The sequence below is a fragment of the Neodiprion pinetum genome, chromosome 4 (genome assembly GCF_021155775.2).
Source record: "Neodiprion pinetum isolate iyNeoPine1 chromosome 4, iyNeoPine1.2, whole genome shotgun sequence".
Classification (NCBI taxonomy): domain Eukaryota; kingdom Metazoa; phylum Arthropoda; class Insecta; order Hymenoptera; family Diprionidae; genus Neodiprion; species Neodiprion pinetum.
Window position 1 is genome coordinate 20,679,774 of NC_060235.2, and position 14,280 is coordinate 20,694,053.

General features: G+C 36.4%; 1 protein-coding gene across 3 annotated transcripts in view; it reads right to left on the minus strand.

Annotated features, from left to right (window-relative positions):
* Positions 1–5,849: 5,849 nt before the first annotated feature.
* Positions 5,850–14,280, minus strand: part of Syn1 (Syntrophin-like 1) — a 236,782-nt gene continuing 228,351 nt past the window's right edge. For 2 of the 3 annotated variants that reach the window (XM_046622572.2, XM_046622570.2), the window contains exons 6-8: positions 9,021–9,253; positions 7,319–7,533; positions 5,850–6,182 (exon numbers count right to left, since the gene is read on the minus strand). In XM_046622572.2, the coding sequence (XP_046478528.1) occupies positions 6,090–6,182; positions 7,319–7,533; positions 9,021–9,253 (541 nt within the window). In that variant the 3' untranslated portion in view covers positions 5,850–6,089. Of the gene's footprint in view, positions 6,204–7,318; positions 7,534–9,020; positions 9,254–14,280 lie in introns of all 3 variants that reach the window. The other variant, XM_046622569.2, reaches the window with a different exon arrangement.

Consider the following 14,280-nt stretch of genomic DNA (forward strand, 5'->3'; position numbering starts at 1 on the left):
AACTTCAGTCTATATGCTTCTCGTATCATCAAAAAGGCAAAATTTTCAGATTCAGGATCGATCGAGGATAGTAAACTAACGCCTCCGTCAGAAATTTGTAAAAAATCTGATCATGCAGATTTGTCTAACCGTGTTCGGTGAATATCGTCGGTCAATACCTGCAGATAAACGACCGAACATACATTTTGAACATATGTAAGAATACCGAATACGAGATCGGTTTTCTATTTGCTGGTGCCAAGCGGGGAGTTTCACCGAAAACAACTGGTATAAATCGTTTAGGAACGCGGTGAAATGAATCCGATGATTAATAAAAATCGGGAAAGCAACGCGCTTCGTTGATACAAAATAAAAAGATTTGATAACGTGATCCTTTTTTGCGTTATATTAATCGAACTTCGCGATTTTAGAATTCATTTTAGGTCAGGTTTAAAACCGAATCCAAGACTTCGGACTGTACCTTTGAAATTTCATTTTCATCGGATTTTTGATCAAATAGCTTTTCAGTATCAAGTAAAAATATTCGATAACGTGATCCGTTTTTGCGTTACATTAATCGAACTTCACAATTTTAGAATTCATTTTGAGTCAGGTTTAAGACTAAATCGAAACCTTCGGATTGTACCATTGAAGTTTCATTATCGCAAGGTTGTTGACCGGATAACTTTTCGGACCGGACTCTACGTTCGAAACGCATCCTTAAACTGAAAACGGAGGTGTAAGACACGCGGCGTGGAGAGGTTTACTATTCTATTAGCATGAGTGCATCGATTCGAGTGGAGTGTTTACATGATTCGGATCCTTTTCGCGTGCCGAAAATGGGGAACCGAACCGTGAGATATATTGCCTGGAAGAATAAATTGAAGCAACGATATATCTCGGACCTTTCGCGAATATATGTTATACACAAGGTTACATACCAATACACATATATATACCATCTGCGCAAAGATCAGTCGGCATCGATGTTTAGAAAGCTGGAAAAGTTTCTTGCCTTTTGAACAGCGTGTATTGAATGAAAAAAGTACCCATGTATACATAGACGTATATATATATACACTGTACATAATGCGCAGCTATAAATTGTGACTCTGAATTTGATGAAAGTAGGAAAAATGAATATCAGAGGAATATATTCCCCTATACAGAAATTCCGAGAGTACGCAGAGGCGGAGTGAATTTTGCTTCTGACATATTTCTTGGAAAGCACATATAATTATACTCGCCTGTCGGGTATTTTATTTAACGCACATGTATTATTACGCTGGAAATTAATTTTCGTACGTACCTGACATAAGTATAAAAGGCTCCGTTCTCCTTTTTTCACGCTCATTTCTTCTTCTCCTGTAATTACATGTACCGTATGTACATATAAACACGTAAAGAGGGCCGATCGAATTTCGTTAAATTGATAAACTGAATAATAAAAAAGTGTGATTTTATAATATTTATATATCTACCTAACCGTTAGATGCGATTTATTTGGTAACTGATATTACATCGATTTCCTAAAATTAAATATATTGTATACGTATATATCTATATGTATATTGTCATAGATATAATTATACAGAGGTTCAGATAGATCTCCGAGCAATGTTGTTCGAGATATACATATACATACATATATGTACGTACGCATACATACGCATTCTTATATACTTACAATGTATATGTATGTATGTGTATATATACGGATAAGTTTTCCTGCTCACTCTCATTTTTTTATAGTTTTTTTAATTTTTCTTACTTTTTTACAAACACTAAATTATTAGAAAAATACATAATTTATGAAAGAGGGGCGGGGAGGAGGAGGGAAAATGGTGGGTGAAAAAGCGACTGAAATCAATCCCTCGTTTAGATTGAATCCGTTATATAACAAAGCATAAATCGCATTCTCACGTCGATTGTGATAAATGGAAATAAATGTGATAATAAAACCAATCAAACGATAAAGCCCGTCGATAGTTTCGACTTTTTCATGCGTATGTTAGACGTTTCAATCCGTTTAATCAAATCAAGACTGAACAGTATTCGCTGAAGTTTACTTGGGAGAAAAAAAGAGACATGACGAACGTAAAAGAAAAAAAAAAAGAAACATTGAATGATAATAACGATAACGAGTAATCAGCTTATCGTGGACGTAGAAGTTCGATGAAATATGTAATGGATAATAATTAAAACGAATACGCACAAAATTCCTTGAAGGATTTTACACCGCTTCGATGCTGTTTTCGTATTCGCGCTTCGAATTGAGAACATTTGTGATCAGAGAATTAGAGGGCATGATAAAGAACACGGGTAAATTAACTGTGCAGTTTTTTTTTTTTCACTCTGTCTTCAACCAACAAAACTTGAAAATTTGACGTAATCAAACTAAGATTTGTATACTTTTTAAATGGCATTCGCTAAATGTTTGCCTGGTTTTCAAAACCTCGTGAATGAACACGACTGAAAATCACGTATCAAGAAAAAAAAAAACAAAAAAAAAAAAAAACGAAATGAAAATTGTTCATTTTGATTAAATTTTTTCAAAATCACTTACGTTTGCTGCTGAATTGGAAATTATCGAAAGAAACAAGTAAAAGAAAAATTCGATCCTTTTAGAAAGGATTCTCGTTTTGTTTCTTTCGGTATTATAACCGCGAGATATTTTCTATAACTTCAGTAATCCTGCATATGCTAATCCATTCCACGATTAATTTCGGCATGTTAAACCGCATCGTCGTGTATTCAAAACCGTATTGAAAATCTTGTGCGTACGTTCGTATTCGTTGATATGTCACCACGATTAAGTCATACCTCAATAATAATAACAATAATATTGATAATAGTCGATAACCGTGATATTCACGCGTAGTCATTACAATATACGTATAACCAAATGTATCTTTTCTAATTTCGTTACAATGAGCTTCTTCGTATAATAATAATAATAATATATTTTTTTTTGTTTTTCATCTTTTATTGATTTCGGGTCAATTTTGATCGCGAATTAGGCTACGTACACATTATATTTCGTGATGTTACGTACTGTAGCTAATATGCAGTCATAATGATAATAATAATAATAATAATGTAATGTTTAGGTATCGTAAATGTTTTTTTTTTTTTTGTTTTTCTCTCTTCTGTACAACCGATATCAGTGATAATCTATTATATATGCATATATATATATATATATATATAATATATCGTATTATACAATCAGCTGTTTTTTTTTTAATTTTTAGCTACTTATCGTTAAGTTAGAATTAGTTTAGTTCAGGTTGTTTGGAGTCGCAGTTCTTGAACAACTATTTTCCGTACACGTTTTTAATAATGATAATAATAACACACCCTTTAGGTAAAGACGCACGGCGAAAGATAAACCGAATTCCGAAACATCCGAACACCGATCAAGTATCCAAACTATTCGTACATTATATAATATATACATATACATGCGCCGCAGATAATAATTGATTGCATCGAATTACGGATACGCCTTGACTGACAATAACACTTCCCTTTCTATCATTTTCTTTCTACCAAAACTAATTCGGTAAATTTTTCTGCCCATGTTTTTCAATTATTCGTACTATTAAAAGTACTTAGTACTTGCATCAATAATCCTCAGCCCAATGATCACAACGAATTATCATTGATCAATTGAAGTTTCGTTTCTTTTTTTAAACTTGTTCTTTTTTTTTTCACGGTTTTCATGTTCTCAATATATTTCCCACGCCATTTTTTTCCATCCGTCGTATAAATTTTAAAAATTTTGTGACTTCTCTACGCATACCATTTGCTTTCATTCTTTTATTTATTTTTTTTTTTATTCATTTATTTTTTTTCAAACCCCGTGTACGCGACGACTTGTTCTATTTACTCTGCGGCGTATTTATATAACTAACATTCCCGACGGTTCGTTAATACTAATTGATTAACGTCAGCACAATTATGTACACGCGGTATACGTACAACAGCCAGACGGAAATTGATCGCAGAGTCTGCGCATTTGCAAAATTGCGAATTTAGAGACAGACGGGGTTTATATAAAGCACACTCTGCGAATGGGGGAGGGGGGGGGGGGGGGGAGGGGGGGGAGGATTGCTGCACGATCCAAGTTTTTTCCCCAATTATACCGGAAAATTATGCTGACGTACGAATTCCACCATTTTGTTATTCTCTCCTGCTAATTTTTCGCGAATATAACGGTAGGTAATAATAATGATGGCAATAATTAAATATCTTCAGACGGTTGTTCTTCTTTTCTGTTTTTTTTTTTTCCTTTCCGAGTGCTATTTTTTTTTTTTTTACCTTAGGGTCAAATTCATCCTTTCTTCGTTGACTTGAAGTTATATCATACATATATATTATGATTATTTATATACGTTAATATAGCGTATTTCGCATGATACCGTATGAATATATCATATTAATTATAAATGCGTACGATAATTGATATTATATATATATATATATATATATATAATGTGTACAATAACTACATGTATCACCTATTCAATATGTATATATGCAGTTCGTATAACATGATAGGTGAATTGTAATGTTATATAACATGATCTAATATGTTAATATTATTTAAGGTAGATAAGGTATAAATTAACTAATCACTTATAACGATAATATATATTTATATCATATGTGTACATATATATATATATACACATATATGTATATTATACATATATATACATATGCATATATACATTATATAATATATAATATATCGCATATTGATTCTGTCATTTCTATTTTTATTACTCGTATTTCGATACGTAAGACAATATTATTTATTGTAACGTACGCGTATCGATTTATTATTATTATTAATTTTTTTTCTTTTGTAATTTCCTTATTTTTCAATTAAAGTACCCAAGTATGGATAATTTGTTAACATATTTATATACTATAAGTAGTTTCTATCGTTTTTCAATTTTTTCCTCTTCATCTTCTGTAATTTAATTTATTCTCAAATTCATATCGTTACCGCGATTAGTTTGTTCGAATAGTTATCCCCTTAGTCTATTCTTATTTTCTCCTCGTTTGTTTTCCTTTTCACCTGTTCCCCTGAATATTTGTCTATTCCTTTCTCGAGATTCTCCCGAAAAATACATAGAAATATACATGATTCGATGCGATTTTCAAAAGATTGATACACGTACCATGACAGTTTATTTCGTGGATGGCTTGTTCTCCTATACATATATTTATTTATATATTTAAGTGGTATATTTTCTTCGTCTTTAGTGAATTGTTTTTGTTTTATACTTTCTTGGGTAATTGGCGCTTTTCATTTTTTGTTTTATTTTCATTTATTTTTTTTTTCATTTTTTTTTTCTTCTCTTCTACATCGTTTTCGTATCGAGAGCCTGCACGCTGAGTTGCATTTAAAAATATTAGGAGAAAAAAAAAAAAAATGAAAAAAAAATAAAAAAAATGAAAAAAAAAAAAAAAACTTCACTTCCGCATAAGTCGAAGAAAAGAGCATGATAAGAACGAAGGATTCAGAGGGAAATTCGATAAGAGTTCGGCACCTATTTATTGTTTTATTTCTTATTTGTAGTCGAAATTCTATCGATTTTAATAGTTTTGAAACATGTCTCGTTTGCTCATTTTTCTTCGAATCTCCGTCCGTCGTGTGAGATAATAATCAAAATTTTGATTCATCGTATATTGGAATATTATAAATATACCTATGTACGAGTATATATAAAAATCGATGCATCAAGTACATAAGAGTATACCTCATTTCTCTGCGATAGTTGTAAATACATGCAGGAATTTATGCAATATGGGGGCTAACGATGCAATATATATATATATATATATATGTATATATATATATATATTTTAATGCTATACAGAATTAATTGTTAATGTCAATTGTGTATACGTTGTGTGAATAACTGTTACTTTTTTTCCAAATTGTTGTTCCTTTCAATTTTTCATCCTTCTTCCTGGCGCGTTTCCTTTGTTTTTTTACACCTGTTTAGAGATATTCAATGCAAAACGGCGCTCGTTACCGACCGAGTCGTATGGGGCGGAAGATCCGGGGGCTCGGTTGAGGCCCCCGCGTACCCCTATGCCGTTAAACCGAGCCGATGTATTTTCGCCGATAGGAAATTGTGGAGGACGAAGACTATCGGCTTCGGACAACTCTCCAGGTCGAGTTCCTGTAACAAAATCCGTTTTTCCTGTGCACCCCCCGACATCTTGAGTATTTATAATCTATCGTTATCATCCTGTCATCGTCGACGATATTCGCATGCGTAAAGGACGTATCCCGTAAGAATTGATTTCGTGAAAATCGAAGAGAAAAATGATTTTGCTTTTAGTCCAGGTCACGGTTGAATCAATATAACGTAACTTTGATCAAATAAATGCATACGACTCAAAGTTACTGAACGAATAACCGAAAAACAACTAATTTAATACAACGTCGAACCAAATAATGAAAAATTTCGTAATAACCACGACTTGTTGTTATTATTATTATTATTATTTTTTTATTGTTATGTTTGTTTCGTATTTTATTTTTCGTATAACATAAAGAAATTGTACGGATTCTACAAAATGGCAATAATAAATTTTTAGTATTCATGCCATTACTTTGTTTCTGCGTCAAATGAAAATGTGTTTCAGTGCTTTTTTCAGAATTGTAAATAGAATTTGATTTCTGAGGCCTTTTTTGCGTTTGAAATACGTGAACTTCGATATTTGGAAATACATAATGTACATCGACGTCGAAATCGTCCGGAGCATCCCCTTAAAGGAACGGACCTATCTATTCGTCATAAAAACGAGTATTTCGTAAACTTTCGAAATCGTTCATCTTCATCAGGCTAAAAGTGTCGATTTTTTAAAAAAATTTTCAGAAGCTATATCGTTCATCTCGTATAAAATATGACCATTGAAATATCTGATATCAAATCCGAAGTAGACAAACTTGTACAAAAACACTTATAAAACGTTTAATTCAAATTCTAATTGAGCGAAAAAACATAAATTTAATTTTTTATAGAATGCAATCAGAATACTTTCTTTACACTTTAATACAGATTAATTGTCCATACACCTTTGTCTACTCTGCGAATTATTATTGTTTTGTTTATCAAATCAGAGCTAAAATGAACACGATTCAAAAACTGTTAGCCTTTCTTCGATTAAAGTATTCATATTTCGTAAAAACGTGACGTCACAGAGATCGATTCTTTGGTTAATTTTCTAGCAACGACATTCTTTCCTAATCTAAACAAGCAATTCGGAGAGAGAGAAACCGGACGATTCGGAAAAAATTCAGTAAACTCACGATTTCCCCGTCTTCGCCCTCGAAGTCGAGCCACAAAAGCCGGTTTCCATCGTCCGCGGAAAGTCTTAGCTTGTCGAAAGAGCGTCGCCACAGAGGAGCAGGCGCTGATCCGGGGCTAACTCCGTTTCCTAGGGACCTGGAACCCGCGGCATACAAGGCAAAGCCTTCTTCGTGATTGACGACCAATTGGCAAGATCTGCCCTGCCAAACGCAGCCTGAAATTCATAACGGTTCTTGCCTTACCGATTGCTTGCTAGCTTGCTAGCTTGCCGCAGGGAATCGGTGAGAAGGCGTTTCTTACGGGAAATATTGCGAATCGCAAGATCGCAGAGATAACGGAATCGAAAATCGAATAATCAATCGAAGACTGTTAGCTACAGCAATGTTCATTAACGGGTTACCAATCGCTCCATTTTATTTTGTTTCGAATCAAAACTGAACCGAGTTTTCTTTCTATGTATAGAAATTTTATGCGTTTATGATCAATGTAACGATTGTTTCTACCGTCACTTACGGCGCTATTCATCGGCGGATAAAATTGACTTACAATTGGAGAGGAAACTCGATCCAGTTTTTATGCTAAAAACATGGCGAGTCACTGGTAACCGATTAATGAACATTACCGTATAAGAGATGAGAGATAATGACTACAAGTCATGAGTAATGGTTAAGAACGGAAAATGGCCAAGAAGGCAAAAAACAACAAGCTCAAACAATTGTCAACAGAGTATGCATAGAAGACGATTAGAGGATAATCGAAAGTGATCGAAACAGGATTAAAATTGCTGAAAAGGAAAAATGTCATGGCAAAAAAGAAAACCTGAAATAAACCTGAACGATGTTCAAATGGCCAAATGTGATTGAAAAATCCATTAAAAAAAAGAAAATGATAAACAACGGAGGGGGAGGGAAGAACAAAATTCAAGAAAAAATTCAGAGAAAGTTGATGCGGTGACAAATCGATTGGAAAAACCGTGAAAACCAATCAGACATAGAGAAATAGCAAGAGAATAGGACGAAAAATGATCAACAGTGACCAAAAACTCCAAAAAAAAGTTCATTCAGATTCTACAAAATTTTATAAAATCATAAACAATATATATATATAATTTCAAATAACACATTGTTTACCTTTCTTCAAGACTGATAAATTTGTCTTTTTTCCAGTAATACAATTCACGAATTGTACATTTTACACAATAATACATGCATCCCAACAAAGTACTTGTTTTGGAGAATAAATCCGTTTACAGTGGAGTATAAAATATATTGATAAAAACCAACAGCGTTCATAAAAAGAAATAAATAATAACGGTAATTTCATTACACCAAAAGTGCGAATTTTTTTTGCATTCTGGGAGTCGAGACGAAAGACTTCAATTATTTCGAACACACTTACTCTTCCGATTGAGAGCAGGTAGGTATTTTATGAATAAATATTTCATGACAATAAACAACCTACCTTGCTGAACGAAATATGCAAATTTGAAAAATATTCAAAAATCCCTGAGAAGACACCAGAAACATAAAGAAAAACAACACCAAAAACTGATCAAGAGACGGTAGAAAAATGACATCACAAAAATAGGAATAAATAGAATAAACAAATGACAAATGGTATACGTAATGCGAAATAGAGAGAGAAAGATAGAGAAAAAAAAAAAAAAAGAAAACGAGAACGAAATACGGGTTTTTTACTCACGGACGGCGTATTCGCGTAGAGAATGTGCGGCGGTGTGACAGCCCTGGACGATGGCTCTCGCCCAGGTGGCAAGATCCCTTCTTGTCTCTGCCCGCAAATGGTGGGTAACAACGCCATCGATCGTACCGACGCGTACTGCGAAGGTACCTCCGTGCTGAGTACCGGAAGTGCCACTGCTGCTGCTGCTGCTTGCGGCCGCCTCGCCTTGGCGAGGAGTCGAAGACGACACGAGCCTGCAAAGTTGACCGAAAAATTGAACTTTTAGCAAGAATGAAGAGGAGAATTAAGAACGGGTGTAAGTGCCATTTTTCGAAGAAAAAAAAAAAGAAAAAACGAAAAGCAAAAAGAAAATGCGTATGCAAATGGTGAAACAAATAAAGATATTATAATCAAAGTCTCAATACTGTTATACGAATTTGAAAATCCTTGCTGTTGCTTGAACCGCTAATTCGTTTTTCTTTGAAATTCAAATCTCCCAATCTATCTTCACGTTTGAATATAAAGGTTATAATTCAATACACGTGGTACGAGGGTTAAAAAATTTCTGGGTGGAGAATTAGTATAAACTAGCTGTAAAACCCTCGCTCGCTAAAGCTCGCTCCGAGTCGGATGCCTAGTGTAGCTAATTTTTGTGCTCCTGCGCTCGCTTACTCGATGTCAGTGTTTTACCAGATGATATGAGATTAATGAGATACTGGAGGGCGAGATTCACCAGGTAAAGGACCTAGGGTGCAGAAACTACGGTGCGCTTCTCCTGGACGTCAACATTCACCATAACTACGGAGCGCTGATTCTGGAGTTCGAAATTCACCACGTAGCGGACCTGAAGCGCAGGAACTACAGAGCGCTGTTCCTGGAATTCGAAATTCATCAGGTAAAGAACCTGAAGCGCAGGAACTACGGAGCGCTCGTCTTGGAAGTCAAAATTCACCAGGTAAAGGACCTGGTGAGCAGAAACTGCGGTGCGCTGTTTCCGGAGATTGAAATTCTTCAGGTAAAGAACCTGGAGCGCAGGAACTACTTTGCGCTTTTCCTAAAGGTCGAAATTCACGGGGTCGCGGACTTGGAAGTCGTATGTTATCAGGTAAGTCACCTGGAGCGCAGGAACTACGAGGAACTACCGAGCGCTGGTCCCGGAGGTCGAAATTTAGCACGTGAAGGAGCTGGAGCGCACGAACCACAGAAAATTACTCGTGAAGGTCAAAAGTCATCAGATTGTGAATCTGGACAGCCAAAACTTCGGAGCGCGAGTCCCGAAGGTCGAGATCCACCAGGTGGAGGACCTGGACAGTCAGAACTCTGGAAAATTAGTCCTGAAGGTCAAAAGTCACCAGGTAGCGGACCCGGAGCGCAGAAAATACGGAGCGATTGTCCTGGAAGTCGAGTTGCACCAGAAAGCGAACCCGGTACTCGAAATTTGCGGAGCGCGATTCTCATCCGTCCGCTCCACTGCGCGGTTGTTTCCGGACTGACGAATTCGGCTAGGTGCTTTTCGTCTATATAGATCGATCACGTCAAGAGAAAAAAAAATGTCGGTGACGTCACTTTCTGAACATCCAAAATTTGGTTTCGAACTTTAACACTATGTATGATTGTGAATTCGACACCCTGTGTTCTACGATAAGTTTATAGACGATCACCGAGCACCGCGTACCTGCATACCTACATGTTATACGTAGGTATATCGGATCGCGCCTACCCTTCATCCATTAATCCGAATCACTGGTCAGCGAACCTCCCGCAGGCTATAAGGGGTGGTGAATAAATATAGTGAGCTCGTAAAATAGACCGTGACACATTGACGGGCGGCTCGGGCTTAATTATCGAATTTAGTCAGCCATAAACTCGCTTCTACGTATGACGCGTATTATCATTATTATTGTTTTTATACTATAATTAAGAGTGCAGAGTGAAATTATATGTTGATTTCAGTTTACGAAATATCACTTATGCGTGGATTCGACTTATTGTTTTATTTCTCGAAGAGCGGAACTACCACTAAATGTTTTTATGAGACGATATTCAAGATGATGACGTTGCGGTGATGCGCACGGGCCTCGCGATAAGAGTGTTACACTTTTGTATTTTCATTAAATTACAAAGATCTCTGTGAAAATACACAAGTACAAAATACTGGATTCGTGTGAAGAAAAGCTTGAATATCGATACTGCACTGAGAGAAATTTTTAGTTCCGGTTATCGCTCAGTCCTTAACTATTTTCATTGTTTACCACAATCAAAAAATTATAGTTCTAGGTACAAAATGAAAATTGGTTTGCAGTTTCTGTTACCGGAAAGTCAAGTATCCGTTACTATTCTTTCTCATTACGATCGGACGTGTTACTATATTTTCTTGATCGCTTCACAATCGTTCAAAATCTAGTCCATCAGTTCGATATCACTCTACGATGGCTCATCTTATTCAAGAGACTAATTTCTACGAATTAAGTCGATTATGAACAAGAAATGTCAGTATATCAAAATGCCGACTGATAGAGTCAAAAATACAATCCCTTTTAGTAACTTTGCAGGTAATAGTCTCCTGATTAAGATGAGCCACCGTGGAGTAAAATCGGAGCATCAATGCCCAAGCTCTTGTTTATAACTCCTGCACGGAAAAAAAAATTCAGCTCGTGGAACTAAATATTAGATAGTTACTTGTAAACAGTTCGTCGAACTAAACGTTCTGTTATTGGAAGAGCACTGCATGGTTAGTATAACTGACTGTTAGTCAGCTGTCATAGCTGTACGTTGTTCAGCTCTCTCAGCTAAACAGCTTCGTTCGAAGAGCTAGACCAGAATTTTTCGGCTCCGCTCACAGCGCTTATTATTAAATAGTACAATTATATTGCTATTAGTATTATTTTACATCATTATTATCATTATTTATTCAGTGTCATTTACATATTTGAATGGACTATTTAAACAATTATCTATCAACTGTATTTAAATCATACTCATGAAATTTGAAGGTTATGAAATATGTCAACGCACCAGAGCACAGCGCAACTTACAGCTCTTAGAGCAAAACCATTCAGCTGTGAGAGCTGAACAACTTGCAGCTATCAGAGCTGACTAATATATAGTTGCTGTAACTACAAGATAGACCGTAGAGTGCGTATAGTTACTGGAGCTGTAGAATACAGCTCGCCGAACAGAATTTTTTTTTCCGTGTGTATTTTCGATTTCTGCATTTTTAAACATACATACGTAGTTTACAAATATAATAATTCAATACACAACTACAGACTATCTCGTAATAAAATCAATCAGAAGTATCGATATCTGGCGTGCAGCCAATTTCCTTACTAAATAACATATAGTTTACACCAATTCCGCATTACATCATCCCTCACAGCCGCTCCATTTCATTTCGCGCAACGAAGAAAAAACTTGAAACCGAAACACCTCCCTCCCTCCTCCTTATCTCCCCGTGTCAAAAGAATAAAAATAAGAAATAAAAAATGAAAAATAATAAAAAAAAAAAAAACCGCCATTACAGGCAGGGTTATAAATGCTCGAGTGCGGCGAGATCAAACCGAGTGAAATAAGCGTTGCATGCGGGGGAAGAAAGAAGCAGCAGCGCGAAACGTCTCGAGGGTGAGTTGCGGCCCCGTTTCGTCTCTCGTCACAGCGGGACGATGCAGGGGTTGAAGAAAGGGGTCAGACTGCTGCAAGAAGAAGGGAAGGAATGCGGCGGCGGCAAGGTGAAAGGGAGGGAGGTGGAAAAGTTTTATCTCCCGCGTCAAAGATGACGGAGACGAATGGGCGACCTCCGACACGGTATCTTGGACCGTTCTTTATTATCGGGCTTCCTGTATTAACGTTTCCCTGAGCGCGCTAGGTCGACTTAAGAAGTCACCCGTGCAGCCTCCCTCGGAGAACTCGACTTACCGCGTGGTGTTTACCTGAGCTGTTTACACCCCTTTCGCTTCCTGGCGAATAGCGAAGAGTGAATATTCCCGGTAGTGTGCGCCCAGTCAACTAATTAACCGTGGATAGTAAAACGAAGCGTGACTCTTAAGCCGGGGTCGTTAACTAGATCAGCTCTTCCGCTCCGTACTCGCCCACCCCCCGTATGGGGGGGGAGGTGGCTGAACCGGTCCCCGTTTAACCGAGGAAAAGACTCTCCGCATCCCCCGTGTTCATTAATCGGTAAATACACACTGGCACGCGCAGGTTATGCCCTGTGTAAACGCATATGTATGGGGCATTCCGTGAGGTATTGATTGAGATCGGAAGTTGAGATTTTTGATTTGATTAGGAAATTTTTATACGTATATTACTGGTTAAAAATAGAATTGGTTTTTTTTTTATAGTTTTTAACTGGCCCTATCTGAGATGAAGAATATTTTATTCAAGCGACTGTCCAAGAGTGGTCGGTCTCTTCCTTCCGATTTTTTCGAAAGTTTCTTTTTATCTAAGGTACAAAAAAAAAACAAACAAGAAGAAAACGCTGGCCTACTTCGACTCTAATTGTAAGGCTCGAAAAATTGGATACGTGACACTGGAATTCTCAGAATTATCTCAGATTTTGGAATTGCGTCGATCGGTATGTTCGATTACAAAAATTGAAGTTAGTTCTAATCGATTCAAAGAAATACCGAAAAGACCTGAATGTCTTCAAAAGTAAGAACAATCGTACAAGAAATTGCGGGGCAGATTAAACACGTCGAGGGTCAGATCCCGGTTGAAGTGGTATGGAACGCACTATATATAATCATCCAGACCATGACTGTAAGACATTAATTAATTATTGTTCAACACTCACGGACCGACGCCACGGGAATCAATTGTCGTTCCCTTTTCAGAACCGAATTCTCTATACACGGACCAGAAATTGATTTTTCTAATGATGGGGGAGCGTCGAAAAGAGACAGGAAAAAAGGACGGTGGCGAAGAATTTATAATACATAGATGAGGCCGAGTATGTGGCTGAATCGGAAGTGAGAGAGAGAGAGATCGAATCGTCGGGAAAATCGTTACGTATCCAACTTTTCAAGAGCGATACTCAGTTTCGATGAAGGGAGACGGTTATTTTTTTTTTTATTTCTACAACGAAGCGTTTCTCTGGGTGAAAAAGTGTGGAAAGTGATTGTTGGGAAAAATTCTGCTTATTAATTTTTGTAGGTGATTAACTTTGAGAGATCGTAAATAATCGAGAAATGATTGTCACGGAGTTAAAAAATAATAGAATGAGAAAAGAAAGGAAATGCTAAGGTGAGAGCTGAAATGATCCGTTAATAATGTTAAAACTGCG